The 22,301-nt window shown below is 43.8% G+C and overlaps 2 protein-coding genes across 2 annotated transcripts; one reads left to right on the plus strand and one right to left on the minus strand.

Moving 5' to 3' along the window:
• Nucleotides 1-9,074: 9,074 nt before the first annotated feature.
• Nucleotides 9,075-9,941, plus strand: LOC118753966. Its single transcript, XM_036488838.1, has one exon. The coding sequence runs from the start codon at nt 9,075-9,077 to the stop codon at nt 9,939-9,941; it is 867 nt and encodes a 288-aa protein (XP_036344731.1).
• A 3,907-nt stretch (nt 9,942-13,848) lies between these two features.
• Nucleotides 13,849-15,986, minus strand: LOC118753967 (eukaryotic initiation factor 4A-like). The gene is made up of 2 exons (XM_036488840.1): nt 15,952-15,986; nt 13,849-14,103 (listed from the first exon to the last, which is right to left on the minus strand). Coding segments are annotated over exons 1-2 (237 nt in total). The 5' UTR covers nt 15,954-15,986; the 3' UTR covers nt 13,849-13,868.
• Nucleotides 15,987-22,301: the final 6,315 nt, after the last annotated feature.

The raw sequence follows: 22,301 nt of genomic DNA on the forward strand, positions 1-22,301 counted from the left end.
CTGATTCGTATGTTACCATAAAGCGGGTAGCACAGTACGGTGCGAGGACCGTTTATGCCTTCGCGTGCAACGGAATAACCTGTGCACTCCACCTGAGGAAGATGGGGAAGTCCGTGGGAAAATAAAAATAGTAGCCGTACCAACCGAAGCAAGGCAGGTGCCTGTGCAACTGCGGTATCCGAGATCATGTAAAACGATTTCGATGTAAAGGGTCTAACGTCCATCAAACCACAGCCCGTGAAACGCATTCGAACCACCGTTCTCATATCCCTACTAAACGCTCCACATTTTTTTGTTAACGTGTCGCTGAAGATGAGAGGGGGATAATGATCCATTATTTTTAATGGCCAAATAATAGGCATAATAACAATCATGAGAAATGTAAACATAACAAAACTGTCAAAGCTAAACTGTAAAATGGGGTAAATTGTCAGATGAATGTACGAAACCAATGTTTATCCAAGATACGAACCATCATATCGGTATAGACACAAAGTGACATTGCCACTATGAAAACGCCCCCACTTACACACGATAAAAGAATCCGAATTGCACACGGAGCGAACCACACACATCAGCCTCGCAAGAACGGAACTAATCATAACCAAGTAATTAAATTGGATTAAAAGCTGGCGACGTTCAGGTAGTCGATATTCACCCATAATCTTAGAAAGGGAAATCGACTGAGCCTAAGTAAATATAAGGAAAAAAAGGCTGACAGTAAAAAGCCCTAAGTGTAGTGTGTTCGACGCGGGAACATAGAAGGTAATCGTGCTATTCGTTTCCAGCTTTTTTTTTCTTGTATCAGGTTCGGCCGCTGTGGTGCAGTGGTAAGCAGTGCGCGCTTCCATTCCGCAGCACCTGGGTTCAAACCCTGGTCAAAGCAACATCACAAAAAAATATAGAAAAAAGGTTTTTTTCTTAACAGCGGTCGTCCCTCGGCAGGCAATGGCAAACCTCCGAGTGTATTTCTGCCATGAAAAACAACTTCTCATAAAAATATAATCGCCGTTCGGAGTCGGCGTAAAACTGTAGGTCCTTCCGCTTTGTGTGACTCAAGGCGCACCCCACATGTCGGAGGAGAAGCTCGGCCAAACACTAACATATGTGTAAGCCAATCTATTATTATTATTATCAGGTTTGGTAAAAGTCAATCCTCAGAGGGTGCATACCTGATGAAAGTACTTATCGACATTGTTCCACCACATTCATTCCGTCAAATCCCGAACCAAGTTGTTGCATGTAAAAATAAAGAGGTTGTGAATATCAATTCTGAACTATTCATTTGACAGCAATCGGACTACCGTGCGCCGATTATCCCAAAATCATCAAAAGTAAGGGTAAGAACATAGTGGAGCGGCGAGCAAGAGCATCGAGCAAAGCGTCGATTTCAAACGCATATGTTTCGATGGGAAAGCGTATAGTGAAGAGCAAAGCATACATACACGTTTGTAATTGGAGCTTTGCTCGATGCTGGCTCTTGTTCTTGTTCTTGTAGCGGCTACAACAACCCCGCCCAGGATGGTTGGTATCTCAGTCGTTGTCGTCAAGTTCCACTAACGGCAGCCCTAGGAAGCGAGCAGCTTCTGTTGGGTTGGTCCACAGGGACAAAGCCGTTAGGGTTGTCGAGTTTTCCGGGCATTCGAAGAGATGTTTCGAGTCATGTGGGGTCTCTCCGCATGCCGGACACTCATTTGGCTCATCCTCATTCAATCTACTCAGGTAGGAGTTTAACCTGCTGCAGTAGCCAGAGCGAAGTTGGGCTATTGTCGTTCGTGTCTCCCGAGGCAGATGAAGCTCCGTCTCGTCTATGTCCGGGGGCGGTATGCCTAGAACGGCATTCACAGGTCTAGAGTCTACTGACTCCCTGTGAATGCCGTTCAGGGCCAGTCGGTAAGCTGACGGGTCCAGAGGTTGCTTGATGAACCTCTGGACTTCGTCCGTCAGTTCACATAGATGCCTCCTGACGTGCCTAGGCGAGAGCCCCTCTGCAAGCAGCTGTCTCTTTGGGTGGCCACTTCTGTGGCTCCCGATCAGGAACTGCTTGCAGAGCATTATGTTGTGCTCCTTCACGGGGAGCATTTGCGCCTCGCCGTGGAGATGATGTTCGGGCGACATCAGGAGGCATCCTGTCGCTGTCCTGAGTGCGGTGTTCTGTACAGTCTGTAGCTTCGTCCACTGCGTCCTAGTAGTCCCCGGCGACCACACTGGCGCTGCTTAGTTTAAAACCGGCCGGCCTATTGCCTTGTACGTTGCCAGCAACGTTTCTTTGTATTTGCCCCAAGTACTGCCGGCTAGCGACTTGAGGACCTTGTTGCGGCTCTGTACTTTATTGACAATAGCGGTTGCGTGCGCAGAGAAGGAGAGCAGACTGTCGAATGTTACTCCGAGTATTTTGGGGTCATTCACCGTCGGAGTTGGTGTGTCATCGACGTGAATTCCCAGCGAAAGCCTGACCTCCTTCGTCCAGGTTGTGAACAGGGTCGCAGAGGATTTCGTAGGGGAGAGGGCTAGACACTTTGCAGTGAAGAAGCGAGAAAGTTCGGAGAGATACCCGTTTACTTTCGAACACAGGTCATCAATTCCATTCCCAGTCGCCATGATCGAGCAATCGTCGAGACGACGAGAAAGTTGAATTGCTGTGCAACTTCGTCTCTTGGACCGCAGCTATCAATTTACCATGCCGACACATGAAGACGGTTATCTCCTCAATCTTGCTCTGTAGCCCGTTGCAGTTAAATTGAAGGAGCTTCATGTGGTTCGGGAGACGTGTCGTGATGTGGGGTGTAAGGGATGTGTGTGTTCTTACCGCCGTTGGCTGTGTGCGCTGCTGTGATGGTTGCTGCCCTGTGGTGGTGGCGGGAGGCGTCGCAGTTGAGGTCTGCGACCGAGCAGCGCAACACGGGCCCTCGAAGTTCCCAGTCCAATCTCGCGTGGTACGCAGACCTGAGCATGCCCTAAAGTGGCACCAGCCAAGGCAGGTGTTGCACTTGACTGATGTCACATTATGGAATATCCTGGTCTGACATACCGTGCAGATTGTAGGGGGAACCAGGAGTTGTTGGCGGCGGCGTGTGGGTAGTGGTGCGGTTATGTGTGTTATGTGGTCTGTCGTGGCTGTGGTATAGTCTGTGGTGTTATTATGTTGTTGTGCTGTGGTGACTGTGTGAGGCTGCTCGGGTGGACTGAGGTTAGCCGTGGAGGCTGCTCTGTTTGAGCAACAGGGGGCCACGTACGACGTGGTCCACTGTCGATGTGTCCGTAGTCCTGAGCAGACTCTAAGGTGACTCCACCCCTCGCAGCCATTACACTTGACTGAGGTGGAGTTGTGGTGTAGTCGTCTCTGGCATACACAGCAGGTGTAGATTTCTGGCCCTGGGTTTGACTCGATGCCAGCCCTGAGTAGAAGAATACGCAGTGAATGTAGCCCTATAGACGAACAACTTCTGAGATACTTCGCCGACCTAAACGGGGTTAGATCGCCGAAACAACAGCCCTTGGTCGGGTAAAACCCGAGTCATTCCGGTGCGTAGAACCGGCAGTCGTGGGAATGTTGGATCTTCGCTTTGCTCGCCGCTCCACTATGTTTTTACCCTAAGTCAGTGACTGACGGTATCAAACGCCTTGGACAGGTCCAATGCCACTAGAATGGTTCTCTCACAGGGGCGGTTTCGGTTAAGTCCACGAGTTATCTGGGTGTTTATTGCGCTAAATGCTGTTGCTGTGCTGCGTACTGATGCTTCGCTGGGGTCAGTTGGTTTGTGTAGTGCGGGAGTAGAAGGCCCTCTAGTGTCTTCGATACCGGAGGAAAATAGTTATCGGGCGATAGGACCTTTCTTTGTTGGACGGTTTCCCCGGTTAAAGCAGTGGGACCACTCTCCCCATTTTCCAGATATCTGGAATGATGAGAGTGGCCATAGACGTATTGAGGACCTTGGTAAAATAGTCCACTCCCGAAGGACCCATATATTTCAGCATCACCATGCAAATTCCGTCGGGTCCATTAGCTTTGGAGGCTATCCACAGCTTTGGGGCGGAACTTTTCGTAGCGGTCTATCTGCACTTTTAGCTCGCGTACTATGTTCCCACATTAAGACATCGTTGCCGCCCCTGACTTGTCGCCTATACCGGCAATGACAGCGTCAAGGAGATCTCGCTTCGGTTTCGCTTTCGGTTCGAAAAATAACGATGGGCGCTCTCATTACTCTTTAGCTTCCCTGCCTTGAGCTTCTCATACACATCCAACAAGGAATAAGCAATAGCGAATTGTTCTGAAAAAGCCGCTTTCAAGCTGAGGTAGCCTGGTGCTACCGCCAATCTGGCTAACAAGTTCGCAGTCCCGTCCAACAATCGGCTCAGGCACAGCAGCTGAATTCGTTTATTAACGCGCATTATTCAGAAAACATCCTCCGGCTCGACAAACCATTTGCGGTCATCGTATTTGTCATCGCCCGTAAACTTTGGTACCATCATCTCGATTGTAGCTATGTCGATATTACCACCATGATGCGACTATCGTGCAGCTGTTGGATCTCGTGTTGCAGAGTTAAAATTTCACGTTGTTTCTTCAACCGTGCAATTTCCAGCTCCATATCACCAGCTCCTGTAAAATTGGATGGATGAGCGCTAGCTGTATCTTTCTACGTTGGCCGTAGCACTAGCGACGGAAGCGGCAGGAATATTGGCATTATCCTCAGATATATGCGCAGCAACTACCTCAGATACAACTGTTACCAACAGGTTAGGTTCCGAAGTTTTGTCCTCTGTTAGATTATTAGCAGTGCTTACTTGGACACCCATCACTTCGTCACAAAGTGAACGCAGTTGCGCGATGGTCGCGGTTTTCGGAGACGCAAGTCCGGCTTGTGCTAATAGGCTTTCTCTTAAACAGGATTTTTCCGAAATCGCAATTCGTGTACACAACTATAATATTTAAGCAAACTTCCGATTAGCTTTTTAGGCCACTTCTGAAAAGCTATAATAGCCCAAGATGACCATGGCGTTTTTCTTGCGTACTTCACGCTTCGATGTCCCAACCGTAAGAAGACATATTTGTTCTTTTTCTCTATTTTTACATTATAAGGGTTACCACATTAACAACAATTTCTTACAAATTACCAATGTTACGTTGCCACATAAAAACTTTTAGAAATATGAACTATTTAACTAAAGTGTTGTTTACACAAACCACAAATCTTACGTTGCCACATAAATATTTCTTATAACGACAAACTATTGAACTAAGGCGTTGCCGTACGAGCATTCATTAAAAAAGAAAATTTTGTTTAACATATGTTTCATATTTCCGCAACAATTCGTACTACAGGAGCTGTAAAAACGAGAATAACGAAGCAAAGTCAAAATTTGTTTCGCGTTCGTCCTATTCGCAGGACCTAAGCTTAATGGAAAACATTTGGAATTGGATGTTTTGAAAAGTTTGCGTGTCAGACAATAAATCTGATGATTAGCAATTGTTCTTCCCGGCTATTAAAGATGTCCTTGATTTTTCAAAGCGCCTCTACAATTTTTTCCATCCATTGGAATTAAGGATGTATTATCTAATACTAAAAGTGTTAATAATAACAGATTGGCGCTTACACATATGTTAGTCTTTAGCCGAGCTTCTCCTCCGATTTGTGGCGTGCGCCTTGATGCTGTCACGAAAAGGGGAGGGATCTACAGTTTTACGCCGACTCCGAACGGCGATTGTATTTTTATGAGAAGCTGTTTTTCATACACTCGGAGGTATGCCATTGCCTGCCGAGGGGTGACTGCTGTTAAGAAAAACCTTTTTTCTACATTTTTTTTGCGATGTTGCTTTGACCAGGGCTTGAACCCAGGCCCTGCGAAGTGGAAGCGCGCACTGTTTACCACTAAAAGTGTTATACAATATAAAAATAGATTAGTGATTACACATATGTTAGTGTTTGACCGAGCTTCTCCTCCGATTTGTGGCGTGCGCCTTGATGTTCAGCCTCATTGCGAAAGTCGTTAATTACGCTAAATTGTACGACTCGACATCATTGGCATTGTGTACCGCAGAAATATGTAAACGACGAAATTTTAGGCAATGATATGAAATTTTCGATACAATTGGACTCTCGAAATACGAACTGCATTCGACACGACTCTCGCAACGAGGCTGGTTGTCACACAAAGAGGAGGGACCTAAAGTTTTACGCCGACTCCGAGCGGCGATTGTATTTTTATAAAAAACTGGTTTTCATGGCAGAAATACACTCGGAGCTTTGCCATTGCCTGCCGAGGGGCGACCGCTGTTAAGAAAAAAAAAATTGTCTATATTTGTTTGCGATGTTGCTTTGTTGAGGTGTGGTAGCGGGCACTGCTAACCACTACACCACAGTGGCGTTCCCACGACAGTCGGCTCTACGTAACCGGAACGACCCAGATTTATATTTGGCCAAGTACTGTCACTCCAGCAACACTCCCCAAAAAACTCTTTAGGGAACTTGTATGCTGCTACAACAACAACACCGAAGCGGCCGTGTTATATAATAGAATTAAAATAAATGGTATGATTTTGTTGATTCAATCTAGTTGTTTTTGTAGCGGCTACAACAACCCCGCCCAGATCGGCTAGTATCTCAGTCGTTGTCGTCAAGCTCAACTAACGGAAGACCCAAGAAGCGTGCAGCTTCTATAGGGTCTGTCCACAAGGACAGAGGCGGTAGCTGTGTGGGGTTTTGTGGGCATGCGAAGAGATGTTTCGAATCGTGGGGTGTTTCTTCGCATGTCGGACACTCATTGGGCACATCTGCATATAGTGTACTCAGGTGTGAATTCAACCAGAGCGAAGTTGGGCTATAGTGGTCCGAGTCTACCGAGGCAGACGAAGCTCCGTCTCGTCCACGTCAGGTGGTTGTGTGCCCAGAACGGCAATCACAGGTCTGGAGTCTACGTAACTCGAGACTGACTCCCTGTGAATGCCGCTCAGAGCCTGTCCATATGCTGTCGGGTCCAGAGGTTGCTTTATGAACCCCTGGACTTCGTCGCGTCAGTTCGTATAGATGCCTTCTGACATGCCTTGGCGAGGGCTCCTCTGCAAGCAAGTGTCTGTTCGGGTGTCCACTTTTGTGGCTCCGTACTAAGAATTTCTTGCAGAGAATTGTATTGTGCTCGCTTATGAGGAGGAAGCATTTGCGTCTCGTCATGCAGGTGATGTTCTGGCGACATCAGAATACATTCGGTCGCGGCCCGGAGTCCTGTGTTCCGAATTGTCTGCAGCTTCATCCAATGTGTCCTACTGGTCCGCGGCGACCACACTTGTGCTTCGTAATTTCGAACCGGCCGGCCAATTGCATTGTATGTTGCCAGCAACGTTTCTTTGTCTTTGTCCCAAGTACTGCCGGCTAGCGACTTAAGGACCTTGTTGCGGCTCTTTACTTTGTTGACAATTGCGGTTGTATGCGCAGAGAAGATCAGACTGTCGAAAGTTACTCCCGAGTATTTTCGGGTTATTCACCGTCGGAATTGGTGTCATCATCATGAATACCTAGCGGTAGTCTAACTTCCTTCGTCCAGGTGGTAAACAGGGTAGCTGAGGATTTCGTAGGAGAGAGGGTTAGGCTCCTAGAAGTGAAGAAGCGAGAAAGCTCGGGGAGATACCCGTTTATTTTCGAGCACAAGTATGTGTGTTACCTGGTTGGGGCTTGCGAACGTGCAAGCTCGTCCAATCTCGCGTGGTGCGCAGACCTGAACATGCACTTAAGCGGCACCAGCCAACCCAGGTGTTGCACTGGACTGATGTCACATTACGGACTATCCTAGTCTGACACACCGTGCAGATTGTTGGAGGAACCCGGAGTGGTTGGAGGCGGCGTGTGGGTGGGGGTGCGGCTGTTTCTGCTGTATGGTGGTCTGTCGTGGTTGTTGTGTGGTCTCTTGTGTTGTGTTGTGGTGTTGTAGTTATTGTGTTGTGGTCTTGTGGTTATTGTGTTGTGGTGCTGGGGTTATTGTGTTGAGCAGCTCAGGCGGACGCTGTGGAGGCAGCTCTGTTTGAGCAGCAGAGGGCCATAAATCATGTGCTCCACTGCCGATAAGTCCGTAATCCTGAGCAGACTCTGAGGTGACTCCACCCATTGCAAGCGTTGCACTTGACTGAGGTGGAGTTGGGGTGTAGTCTCTGGCATACACAGCAGGTGTAAGTTTCTGACCCAGGGTTTGACTCGATGCCAGTCCTGAGCAGAAGAGTACGTAGCAGATGTAGGTAGGGTAAACCCGAGTCATTCCGGTAGGTAGAACCGGAATGGATTCAATCTAGTCTTTTCCTTGTGTTAAAGCCACTGTATTCAAGTGAATCAAAATAACAAGCATACATTTTTAGTTTGATAAAATGTGGAATAAAATCCAAAGTAATAGAGGTGTTTTTTCCATTTTCACCCTTTTTTTAATTGATCATTATTCAATATGAGATAAGACGAACCTTCTGCCGATGCGATATAAGCTTGACGTGTACCTATTCAAGTGAACTGGGTTGTACTTTATAAGGAAGAAACCTTGTGAACAAAAATTGCGAAAAATTTACTTCAGGCATGCACTTTATTATACTAAAATTTAATTGGATTAGAAAGTGGTAAAATAGTATGCAAATTTATAGAATTTTCCTGAGTTGTGCATAAAGTTTAGAAATTTTATTTTTGTGTTTTTTGTTGTAGTATGTATCAACTATATTTTTATAAAAAAAAAATGAGCGAAAAGAAATTATAATAAAAACTTTGCATACATTGCGAAATATTCCCTGTGCCAATACTTTCGTCCAGCACTGTATGTATGTGGCCACTCCGAATTATAAAACGTTCATACTGGCAGCATTTTCATGTGCACAGAAAGTGTCATCTCATTTTCTTTTGAGTTGACGTTTGCTTCTTCCGGTTGGGTGCTTGCGACTTCTTCCTTTTTTCTTTTCTTTGGACATCAAAACCGACTAGACGTAATTATCAATTAAGAGAATTTAACTGGTTATTATTGTAATTATACTCAAAGATAATACAAAGCAAATAAAGTAAATTTGTGTAGTAAATAAAGAACCCAAATTTGGTGACCCCGAAAAAAGGATGATGGGCACTGACGACGATTCTGCCAATCGCGACCAGAACAATGCAGCCATTAATACGGACGTAGTTAACGCTGGCTCGCACGTGGAGGCAACTTTTGCGATTCCTAAAATTAACCCACCGAGTATGGCTGATACTCACATTGAATCCTATTTCATGTCACTAGAGTTCTGGTTTGCGGCATCAGGGATTATAGCTGACTCAAAAAAATACAACATAGTAATGGCGCAAGTACCACCTGTTAAATTGTCAGAGCTGCAAAGCATTATTAGTGAATTACCGACACAAAATAAGTATGAATATGTTAAGGAGAAACTTATTAAGCATTTTGCAGAAAGTCAGCAGCGCCGCTTGCAAAAAGTCATCTCCGAGATGCCACTCGGCGACTTAAAGCCTAGCCAATTGTTCAGCAATATGAAACGAGTTGCTGGACAATCCTTAAATGAAAATATTTTAATAGATCTCTGGACAGCTCGACTCCCTGCCCAGGCACGAGCTGCAATCATAGCGTCAGAGCAAAAAATACTAAGAAAAGTAAAAATCGCTGATGATATAGTGGAATCCCTCAACCTCGGCGATAAATTTTATCCGGATTCCAACGTTCGAGCACTAACTAGTGAAAGAAACAACAGCGAAACCGTATCGGCACTAGAAACCTTACAGAAGGAAATCGCGCAATTATCTCAAAGACTGAATCACTATACAGCCGACCGTGAATCACCACGAAACCGCGGCCGAAATCGTCCGCGTGAATCCGTCCGTTCAAACATGGGTGGAGAGATGTGCTGGTACCATCTTACCTTTGGTAAGGACGCTCGAAGCTGTCGAAAACCTTGCTGTGTTGCACAGGCTCCCAACAAGCAATGACACACGCAGCACGTTGAAGCTGCTACTAAAATCCGCAAGTACGCAAAAACGGCTTCAATCAACCGCCTCAAAATCGCGGACACTCGCAACAATACTAAATTTTTAATCGACACCGGAGCTGACGTTTCGGTAATACCGAAATCTTTCAAGTTCTCAACCATTAATCCGACCAGAATGCAACTTTTTGCTGCTAATGGAACAAGCATAAAAGTACACGGCGAAACAATGCTTACGCTCAACCTGGGTCTACGGCGACAATTCTCGTGGAAGTTCCTCATAGCTGACGTAAACACTTGCATATTGGGTGCTGGTTTCATAAAGCATTTTCATAGACAATTCAACAAGTATTTACGCAAATTGTGAATACTCAAATACACCAGGTACGTTAATTAAAACATGCGATAGCTCCTTGCCACTACCTAGTATTTTAAGCAAGTACATCGACATCACCACGCCACAACAACCAGGCAGCCCCACTGAAACATCTATTCTGAATCGTATCGATACATACGGTCAGCCAGTTTTCTCACGCCCAAGAAGGCTGTCACCTGAAAAGCTACAAGCGGTAAGAAAGGAAATAGATGAACTCCTACGTCTGGGTATATGCCGACCGTCATCGAGTTGTTGGGCTAGTCCAATACATTTGGTTCCGAAAGCAAATGGGAAATGGAGGCTTTGTGGAGACTACCGCGCTCTAAACGCTGTCACTGTCCCAGACAGATACCCACTTCCCTTTCTACAAGACTTTACCTCTATTCTCTACGGTAAATCAGTTTTTTCAAAGATCGACCTACAGAGAGCGTTCCATCAGGTCGCCGTACACCCAGATGATATTCAGAAGACAGCAGTAACGACACCTTTTGGACTTTTTGAATTTCCTTTCATGACTTTCGGCCTACGAAATGCAGCTCAAACATTTCAACGTTTAATTCACCAGGTTGTCCGTGGCCTCGACTTCGTATTCGCCTATGTAGACGATATCTGCATTGCATCTCGCGACGTAGATGAGCATAATCAACACTTACGTATATTGTTCGATAGGCTACGTGCAAACAACCTCAAAATTAATGTTCCGAAATGCGAATTCGCGAAAAGTAAATTAACTTTTCTCGGCCATGAGATTACAAAAAATGGAATTCATCCAATTAAAGAGCGTGTGGCAGCAATCGAAACATTCAAATTGCCGAATACGGTGAAAGAGTTGAAAAGATTTTTGCGATGATAAATTTTTATCGAAGATTCATCCCAAAAGCAATCGATGCACAAAGGCATCTGTTCGCACTTACGCCGGGAAATAAAAAGAACGATAATTCAAAGATCGAGTGGAATCCCAAAGCCATAAAAGCATTCGAGGAATGTAAACGCCAATTAGTTCACGCATCAGGCTTAGCACATCCGCAAAAGGATGCTGAATTATCTCTTTGGGTAGATGCGTCTGATTTCGCTGCCGGCGCAGTCCTGCATCAAATTGTCAACGGGGAAATTCAACCCCTCGGGTACTTTTCGCGAAAATTCGACAATGCTCAAGTACGGTATAGTACGTATGACCGCGAGTTAACTGCGATTTACATGGCTGTGCAGCATTTTAAATATATCTTAGAGGGTAGGGAGTGTCACATATACACTGACCATAAGCCCCTAACTTTCGCATTTCATCAAAAACTGGAGAAGGCCTCAAATCGTCAAGCTCGTCAATTAGATGCCATTGGACAAATTACCACCGACATTAGGCATGTCGACGGTCAGTCCAATGCTACGGCTGACCTATTGTCACGCATCGGATCAATTCAATTGTCGCCGACTGTTGACTTCAACGCCTTAGCCAACGACCAAAGAAGCGGTGAAGAACTTCGTGAAATTCTTCAAAGCAGCAATTCCGGTAAAATATCATTGGCTCTCAAGTTGTATTCGATACCAGGAACAAACAAACAACTCTATTGCGATAACTCCAAGGAAACTGTTCGACCATTCGTAACTAAGGCATTCCGAAAGAGAGTAATGGCGTCTGTGCATAATCTGGCTCACCCCGGTAAGCACTCAACTGCCAAACAAGTAGCGGAGCGTTCCGTGTGGCCGTTCATGCAAAGAGACTGCATTCGATTCGCCCGAGCATGTCTCGATTGCCAGCGCGCTAAGATCAACCGGCACACTCGTTCGCCATTGCAGCCTTACACATTGCCTGATAAATGCTTTACGCATATAAATATTGACCTCGTCGGGCCCTTTCCGCCGTGTAAAGGACAGAGATACTGTCTCACTATTATTGAATGGCCAGAAGCCATTCCGATCCCAGATATGACAGCACCAACAATTGTAGATGCCTTGGTTTCCCATTGGATCGCACAATTCGGTGTTCCTACTTATATCACCTCAGACAGAGGTTCTCAATTTTTGAGCACCATCTTCACTGAGTTAACCCGTGTCTTAGGTATTGATCACCTGAGAACAACCTCGTATCATCCACAGTCCAACGGACTCATAGAGCGTTGGCACCGTACATTGAAAGCAGCCATCCTGTGCAAAGACACTGGCCATTGGGTCGATCAGTTACCAATCATACTGCTTGGACTGCGAACAGTTTATAAAACTGATCTGCAAGCAACAGCCTCAGAACTAGTTTACGGAACGACTCTTCGGTTACCAGCAGAATTTTTTGGTGAGAATAGAGATTTGCGCACGGAGACTGAGGTAGTGAATCAATTACGAGAAGCTATGAAGAATATACGTCCTCAACCCACCACTTGGCACTCGAATAAGAGCGTATTTGTTCCTCAAGAACTCACCAAATGTACACATGTTTTCATTCGAAATGACTCAATAAAACCGTCGCTGAGCAAACCATATGATGGCCCGTACCGCATCTTGAATAGAAACCCTAAATTTTATGAAATCCTTTTGGATGGGAGGAAGACCAACGTGTCGATCGATCGTTTAAAACCAGCCTATACTATTAGCAGTAACCAAGACGCCGAAACTTATGGCACACCTCAACCGGTACCGGAATCTACGGAATCTACGCGATCTGGTCGACCGGTTGGGTGCTTGTGACTTCTTCCTTTTTTCTTTTCTTTGGACCACAAAACCGACTAGACGTAATTATCAATTAAGAGAATTTAACTGGTTATTATTGTAATTATACTCAAAGATAATACAAAGCAAATAAAGTAAATTTGTGTAGTAAATAAAGAACCCAAATGTATATGCGTTTGAAAGTGTTTATGTTCTTCATATTTTCTAATATTTCATATTTTTAACATCAAAAAAACAGTTTTAGATATCGTATAGTTTTCGCTTCGACACATGTGAGCTGTGTTTCATAGAACACCAGACAAATACTATGAAACTCGATATGTTATCGTCCCCCTCATGTCAGAAGCATGAATATTCAAATTTACAAATTTTGAGTTAATTGGTTGACTTGATAACCTTGAATGTAGGGTTAAATCTCATAATAAAATCCAAACTTGATTTCCCAACATTTTCATGTGTCTGGCATAAGGGGGACGTTATATTTTAGAAATATAATCAGCCCTAACGCCAATTCCATGTGAATAAATAATTCCCATAATTTAACATGCAAAACAAAAACAAATTGGGAAACATTTTTGGGAATATTTCTGTGTTCGTATGGAATAGAAGCTTATGTCGAAAGGCTGGCTTTAGTATAATGCGGCATTCGCAGCATACGATTGCGAATGACTCACTGGCGCCGAGCCGTAGAACTTTTGGCAAATAAACGTGCAAGAAATAGTTCCGATACTAGCAAGTCAATAATTTTATTAAGTCTCATCAAAATATTCCTTGTCAGTTAAAGAATAAAGCGAATGCAGCATTATACTAAAGCCAACTTCCCGACATAAGCTACTATTCCATACGAACACAGATTTGTTCATGCGAAATTTGCGATAGGGCCGAATAATAAATTAATTACATACCGGATTGTGCCTGCGCAATAACGTCACGACCCTTCACACAAGGAATGATGGCACGCTGCTGAATTGCAGACGGTTTTTCAAAACCATAACCATAGATACCACGTAGTAACTCTTCGCGCAAATTCATATCATCAAAGTTGTCATATACCTCGTGCCAAGTTGACTCGATAACTCCCTCTGGATCCATACCGCCGGGACCTTCATGAGCTATATCACTTCGATCATCCCTACGGAAAAAGATTTTTAAATAATGAATTCTAAAAATACAGTTAAAATTAAAATTTTTCTTTTTATATCCCAGAAGGTGGTTCAAACATGCCTTTTTAAGTTAAGCCATTCGAGAAGGACCTTTTTCTTTGCTGTTTACGCGAATGTACATATCGCTCATTTGCTCAAGAGAGAGTTAGGATGGCTCGTAACAATTCAAATTATCATTTAGCGATTTCATAACATTGCAAATTTGTATGGCTAAACTTTTACTTGTAAAAATTTGCCAGTGGGCCATTCCGTGTAAAGTTCTCCCTTGTTTTCAATATCATAATGCTTAAACTTACTTTTCTAATGTACTGAATTAGATATTTTATTTTACGAAACGAGTGTGAAACACACAAAACATATTAATAAAATTACTTCAATAAAAAAATATATATAGTTTGAATACATATGGGTATTTACATGCAGCCGTAAGCGACATTTATACGCTTATACGATACATTTTTAAAATCGGATAACGGAAAGACGTGTAGGCACTCGAGTTCATATAAAACGGCAACTCAAATTTATTTCAAACGAGAAAACGAATTACAAACGATGAAGAATTATAACTGACTGACTAAATGTGAAAAAATTTTACGTTGAATTCGAATTTTTAAAATTAGCACACTAAGCAACTATGTCTCACTCGTGTACTTGTGTACAGTAGCCATAGTAGTCCCCCCGGAGTGACTTTCACCACAAAAACAGTGTCTGAAATTCGTTTCAAAATCTCAAAAGCTCCTCGATACGGCTGCTGCAACGGTTGTTTCACTTCGTCTACCCGAACAAAAACGTGTGTGCAAGTGCGCAATGACTGATGATGGAAAGCTCTGGTTTTATTATGGTGAGCTGCCCGTTCTGATTGTATTTTGCGCATAAAATCCTGAAAATCATTTATGAACTGGAGTGGTTCTACTGTTTTACCTTGATCCAAAAAATAATCGCCTGGCAGGTGCAGCGTTGTTCCATACAGCATCTCTGCCGCACTGGCGTGGATGTCAGCCTTGTAACTTGTGCGAAGTCCCAGCATCACAACAGGTAGCGAATCCACCCAACTCGTTGAAGCATGACACATAAGCGTCGCCTTTAGCGACCTGTGCCAACGTTCGATCATACCATTAGATGCTGGGTGATAAGGAGTTGTCCTTATGCGTTTGCATCAGTAAAGACTTCGAAAATCTTAGATTCGAACTGTGTTCCCCTATCGCTGGTGATTGTAACGGGTGCTCCAAACCTGCTGATCCAAACTTCAAGAAGCGCTTTGATGACGGTTTTTACATATATGTCTTTTAAGGGTATGGCTTCTGGCCATCGTATGAAGCGGTCAATTACTGTCAAACAGTATCGATAACCCTTGCGGTATGGCATTACTACGATATCGATGTGTATATGTTTGAAGCGTTCTTTCGTGCCTTTGGATTTTACTTCTCTGACAGTGTAAGCAGTTACGAGCCCATTTTGTTGTGTCGCGATTCATATGCGGCCACACATATCGTTGGTTGATAAGTTTTTGAGTCGCACGGGCGTACGGATGCGATAAGTCATGTGCATTCTTGAATATCGAAAATCGAAGCTTTTTGGGTATTTTTAGGACGGATCACATCGGGGTCACCAATTGTAGGCACTCGAGTTCATATAAAACGGCAACTCAAATTTATTTCAAACGAGAAAACGATGAATAATTATAACTGACTGACTGAAAGTGAAAAAATGTGACGTTGAATTTTAATTTTTAAAATTAGCACACTAAGCAACTATGTCTCACTCGTGTACGTGTGTACAGTAGCCATAGACGTGGCTTAGAGGCCCTAAAGTTCGACATTTTTATGAAATTTTTCCCCAAGAAGTCAAGATTGCCTATAAGTCAGTGGGTAATTTAATTAGGAATTCACAAGACGTGTTAACCGTTTTCAAGATACATGCTCTTTTTCTCCGGAAATCACAGTTTTCATTATTTTGAAACGCAGAGCATATAAAGTTATTATTAATATTATAAATTATGACTATACATTGTGCACTGACACTATTTAGTTTATGATTAAAAAATGGAGTTCATCAATTTGTGCAGTGAGCGGCTAAGTTGGGGAGAAAATGTCGATCGTATCAACCCCATGGCCTCGGCGAATATTGACATGAATTCTTTTACACCTAACCACCACGTCACCGCATAATTATCTAATAAAAGTGGCATACCGCATAGGGCATCAGCATCAGGAGTTTTCTCGATGTCGTAGACTGTTACAGCAGCAACAAATTCCTCTACCGCTTCTGGATCACATTGTCCTCTAAAGCGCGACGTGCATTGTTTAAAAGAATCGTTGGCCAGTCACTCCAATTCCTTAATCTTTTGTAGTGACCGCGAACACGCCTCTTCATGGACCTGTCCGATAATCCGAACGAGAGTTGCACACAGGAGGAAGTTTTATATGTAAACGAATGAAAACGTGTATGTGTATAATACTAAAATTGTCTTTATTGAAGTTAGTTGTCCGAAGCAGTATTGGGCGAACCAACTCAACCGACGCACATTGTGTCATCGACGTGAATTCCCAGCGGTAGCCTGACCTCCTTCGTCCAGGTTGTGAACCGGGTCGCAGAGGATTTCGTAGGGGAGAGGGCTAGACAGTGAAGAAGCGAAAAAGTTGGGAGAGATACCCGTTTACTTTCGAACACAGGTCATCAATTCCATTCCCAGTCGCCATGATCGAGCAATCGTCGGCGTAAGAGACATTCGAGACTCCCTCTGGTGGTTGAGGGAGCTTTGAAATGTAAAAGTTAAACAGTAGCGGGGAAAGGACACCACCCTGTGGAACCCCCTGTTTTATTTTCCTGAATTTACTCGTTTTGTCTCTAAACATTACCGACGAGTGTCGACCACTCAGATAATTTGCCGACCACCGTTTGAGCCTCTGTGGGAGAGAGGAGGCCTCTATATCTTCTAGTAGCGTGGTATGGCAGACGGTGTCAAACGCCTTTGACAAGTCCAACGCTACTAGAATCGTTCTCTCACAGGGACGGTTTCGGTTAAGGCCACGAGTTATCTGAGTGTTTATGGCGTGAAGTGCTATTGTGCTGTGCACTTTACGGAAACCATGCTGATGCTTCGCTGGGGTCAAGTGGTTTGTGAAGTACGGGAGTAGCAAGGCCTCGAGTGTCTTCGCTACCGGGGAAAGGAGTGTTATCGGACGATAAGAATCTCCTTTGTTGGCAGGTTTCCCCGGTTTGAGCAGTGGGACCACTCTCCCCACCTTCGAGATGTCTGGGATGGTGAGAGTGGCCATAGACTAGTTGAGGACCTCCGTTAGGTACGCTACCCCCGCAGGACCCAAATTTTTCAGCATCAGCATGCATATTCCGTCGGGACCCATGGCTTTGGAGGCTTTCGCCTTCCCGATGGCCACCTGAACTTCACCGCAAGTGAAAGCAAGGGGGCACAGGTTGTTGGCAGTTTGTGCAGCCTTCTGGTCACTCGACGCTTGGCTTTGTCCACCGGAGGATGCAGTATGAACTGCCGGCTAAAATAGCACGCGCATCGCTCCGGGTCCGACGAAGCATGGTCGCCGAAGGAAATTTGGACTCTGTCGTCGTGCTTCGTCGGATTGGACAGCGACCTCACGGTTGATGCTCCTCCCACTTCTTCCGCTTATGTACGTTCACTAGTTGCCGAATCTCCGCGTTGAGATCCCTGATAAGGCGATCTCCGGGATCGGCCTGACGAAGGCTATCACGCTCATCGGCTAGAACAGCCGCTTGGCAGGGAAGTTTGGACGTGGGTCCGTTATACATCCTGCCGGTATGAAGCGAGCTGCAGCAGCAGTGACAGCCCTGCGGAACTTACGTTCACCGAGATGGACGTCGGTTGGTGTGGGAAGCGCTGTGAAGGTGTTTTCGGTAAACTCCGCGTAACCTTTCCAATCAGCTTTAGAAAAGTTTATATAGGTCCGGTGTTTGGCGGAGGCAAAGTCGGTTAGTTTATCTATCGAGATGACTATGGGTAGGTGGTCTGATGCTAAAGTCAGCATAGGTCGCCATGTTATGCTGTTTATCAGACCAGCGCTGACTATGGTGATGTCTGGCGAGCTACTGCAGTTACCCATAATCCTGGTGGATGCGTCGTCGTTCATTGTGCAGAATGTCGAATCGTCTATTTGCTCAGCCAAGTCTGTTCCCCTACGATCGTTTGACAGGCTTGAGTGCCAAAGATCGTGGTGCGCATTAAGGTCACCTACTACCATACGGTTTTCACCTCTGAGGAGCGCACCTATATCAGGGTGATATCCTGCCGGGCAGCAGGTGACAGGGTATATGTTAAATATTTCGAGCTCAACATCGCCTGACCGGATAGCAATGCCCTGAATAACCCCAAAATACTCGGAGTAACATTCGACAGCCTGCTCTCCTTCTCTGCGCACGCAACCGCAATAAAGTACAGAGCCGAAACAAGGTCCTCAAGTCGCTAGCCGGCGGTACTTGGGGCAAATACGTTGCTGGCAACATACAAGGCAATAGGCCGGCCGGTTTTGAACTACGCAGCGCCAGTGTGGTCGCCGGGGACTAGTAGGACGCAGTGGACGAAGCTACAGACTGTACAGAACACCGCACTCAGGATAGCGACAGGATGCCTCCTGATGTCGCCCTAACACCATCTCCACGGCGAGGCGCAAATGCTCCCCGTAAAGGAGCACAACATAATGCTCTGCAAGCAGTTCCTGATCGGGAGCCACAGAAGTGGCCACCCAAACAGACAGCTGCTTGCAGGGGAGCCCTCGCCTAGGCACGTCAGGAGGCATCTATATGAACTGGCGGACGAAGTCCGTCAGCTTACCGACTGGCCCTGAACGGCATTCACAGGGAGTCAGTCACGAGTTATGTAGACTCTAGGCCTGTGAATGCCGTTCTAGGCATACCGCCCCCGGACACAGACGAGACGGAGCTTCGTCTGCCTCGGGAGACACGAACGACACTAGCACAACTTCGTTCCGGCTACTGCAGCAGGTTAAACTCCTACCTGAGTAGATTGAATGAGGATGTGCCAAATGAGTGTCCGGCATGCGGAGAGACCCCACATGACTCGAAACATCTCTTCGCATGCCCGGAAAACCCGACAACCCTAACGGCCTTGTCCCTGTGGACCAAGCCCACAGAAGCTGCACGCTTCCTAGGGCTGCCGTTAGTGGAACTTGACGACAACGACTGAGATACCAACCGTCCTGGGCGGGGTTGTTGTAGCCGCTACAACAACAACAACGCACATTGTGCCCATTTTCATTTATAGCATGCTTTTTGGTATTCTGGCTGAAAAATATTCAGCTACTAAGTCAATCTAATAAATTCAAAAGAAAAAACACAAACAAAAGTAATCGCGATCAAACGTTGAATATTGTGACGCGAAAAATATTAATTTTTTTAGGGTGAAGTTTTTCGCATACTTTTAAGTTGCAGTACTTGTTTTTTCGAAGTTATTTTAAAATAATTCTTAATGCGTGGTTTAGCTTAAATATCTTCTAATATATTTGGTAAGTTTCAAACCTGTATTACAGGTTGATAACTTTCCTTATATATAAACAAAAATTATTCGAAACATTTATAATTTTGAAAACATTAACGGCCCTATTCATAAAAAATAAAAAAGGGGTGGGCTTTAGTAGTCAACCAGGTGGAATTAATAATTTAAACTTGGTCAGGATGTTAAGGGAGGCATACTCTAAAACATGTATAACTAAAAAATATAAACAATATAATTGTTTATAAGTTATTTGTTAACATTTCTTAAGACGTGTCACTTGATTTCCTTATCAAAGAGTGCATTTGTCACATACATTATAGATATGACCGATACTGTATATATGGGCCGTTCTTACGGTTTATATATTTTTCATCCACTCGCTTATTCCTTACCGAAAATTTTAAATAAAAATTTAACAAGTTTTAACCGCTAATACAGTACAGGTAGCCGTTTAAAATGGGTAACTAGGTAAACTTAATAAAGAAAACATATTCTCTGGCTAAATAATAAGCCTGCCCGGATAACATAAAATCCCAAGCTTGATAAACATTTGGTGTTATAAAAGTTTTATAAAGCTCTACTTGTAATTAGGAAAAATTCCGAAAAAATATTATAAAATTGATTCATTGATTGATTGATTGATAAAAATAGAGAGGGAGTTATGGCTATGACAATAGAAACTAGAAAAAAGGTCCCTCGTGTTGAAAGCAAAAAGGATCTAAAACCAAAAAAAAAAAATAAATACATTGTTAATCATACAAAAATTTATGATACGAAAAATAATTTGAAATATTGTAAATTTTTTTTTTGGTTTATTAAAGTTAACCCTAGAACACACACCCAGAAAATACCACGTAAACACACACCCGGGATACGTTTGTACCCGGGACCTTATTTTGCGGTTTTTTAATGCTTATTCAACCGATGTCTATGATTTTTTTTTTTGAAATGTATATTTTAATATATAACAAGTATTTTGTCTTTTGTTTCATTCGAATATTCCTACTGGTTCCAGCGATATGGGCAAATAAAGTCAGGGCATGCAACAGTGGATTTTTGTTGTTGTCCTGATAAATGCAAAACAAAATAATATAATTTATAATAATATACTTGTAGAGTAACAACGAATACACATTTTGGTTTTTATTTCATTGAAATATTCTACCTGGTTCAAAAGATATGTGCAAAAAGGTCGCGCAAGGTATGGGTACGTAGGTAGCAAATACACTGGTATAACTGGTTTTTGTATTTTATATGCAGCTGCAAGGGTTGTTTTCACACGAGGTGTTGTTATAAATGCTGCCTGTTGATATTTTCATTATTGTTTTGGTGCTCAAAAGTGTAAGAAGTGAAAATATAAGTGAAAATAAATATAACTGAAACTATAAATAACTGGATACGAAATGACTTCAAGAAGAAACGAATATTTATCAAGTGCAGCATATAGAAGGTAAAAAATGTAAAATAAGCAACAATGTAAACATATACTATTTTTTTTTATTATGCAGGCTAACTGAGGAACAGCGAGAATCATATATACAATCTTTATTTGATGAAATTTGTGACGATGACGCTCCCTATGACTTTGACTCAGAAGATGAAGAAGAAATTCAAATCAATGACATTGAAATTGCTGATGACGATGCTGAAGTTTCGCAAAGTGCCGCAGAAGTATTACCTGATTATGCGGACTATGAGGATGATGAAGAAGACGATGAAGAAGAAGAAGTAGAAGAAAATAATGAATTACCTGCTAGTGCCGAAAAATTTGTTGCACGTGATGGTACTGAGTGGATGAAAGAACCAAATGTAAGTCGTCAGGTACTCAGACAAAATATTATAAGAGAACGTTCTAGACCAGCTAGATGCACTGAAATGTTGTCAATAGAGCAAACATTCAAATGTTTCATGAACGTTGAAATGGCTGATATAATTATGCGCCACACAAATAAGTTAGCAAAACAAACTTATAATGCTTACAACAATGCGCATCCAAACACAACTCCTAAGTCATGGACGCCTGTGTCAATAACAGAGCTGTATGCATTTTTTGGCATACTTATTATGACTGGTGCGATCCATAGCAATGGAGAACATGTTCGAGATTTATGGAGCGTCAAAAACTATCCTTTATATCGCGCCACAATGGGAGTCAACCGTTTCTGTTCGATATTGCGGTTCCTAAGATTTGACGATAAAAACACTCGTGCAACACGCTTACTAACTGATAAAGCAGCACCGATCAGTGAGTTGTGGACGATGATGAACAATAATCTTGCTGCACATTACAAGCCCAGCTCATGCTTGACGATTGATGAACAATTATTTCCTTACCGTGGACGCACAAGGTTTACGCAGTACATACCGTCAAAACCTGCTAAATATGGTATCAAGGTTTGGTGGATTTGCGATGCCACAAATGCATATCCACTGCATGGACAAATATATACTGGCCAAGCAGAAACTGGTAGGGAAACGAACCAAGGCGAACGAGTGGTGAAGGATTTGTCTGCCAAATACCAAGGAAGTGGCCGAAACATTACAATGGACAATTTGTTTACGACCTTGCCAGTTGCAGAACTGCTTCTCACCTGGAAACTCACGATCGTTGGAACTTTGCGCAAAAACAAATCATATATTCCTCAAGAAATGAAGCAGAACAAA

The sequence above is a fragment of the Rhagoletis pomonella genome, unplaced genomic scaffold, assembly GCF_013731165.1.
Source record: "Rhagoletis pomonella isolate Grant_MI unplaced genomic scaffold, Rhpom_1.0 Rhpom_scaffold_03114, whole genome shotgun sequence".
NCBI lineage: Eukaryota > Metazoa > Arthropoda > Insecta > Diptera > Tephritidae > Rhagoletis > Rhagoletis pomonella.

Excerpts from the sequence above, each read along its gene's own strand:
- LOC118753966 (XM_036488838.1), top strand. The coding sequence starts at position 9,075 with ATGATGGGCACTGACGACGATTCTGCCAATCGCGACCAGAACAATGCA.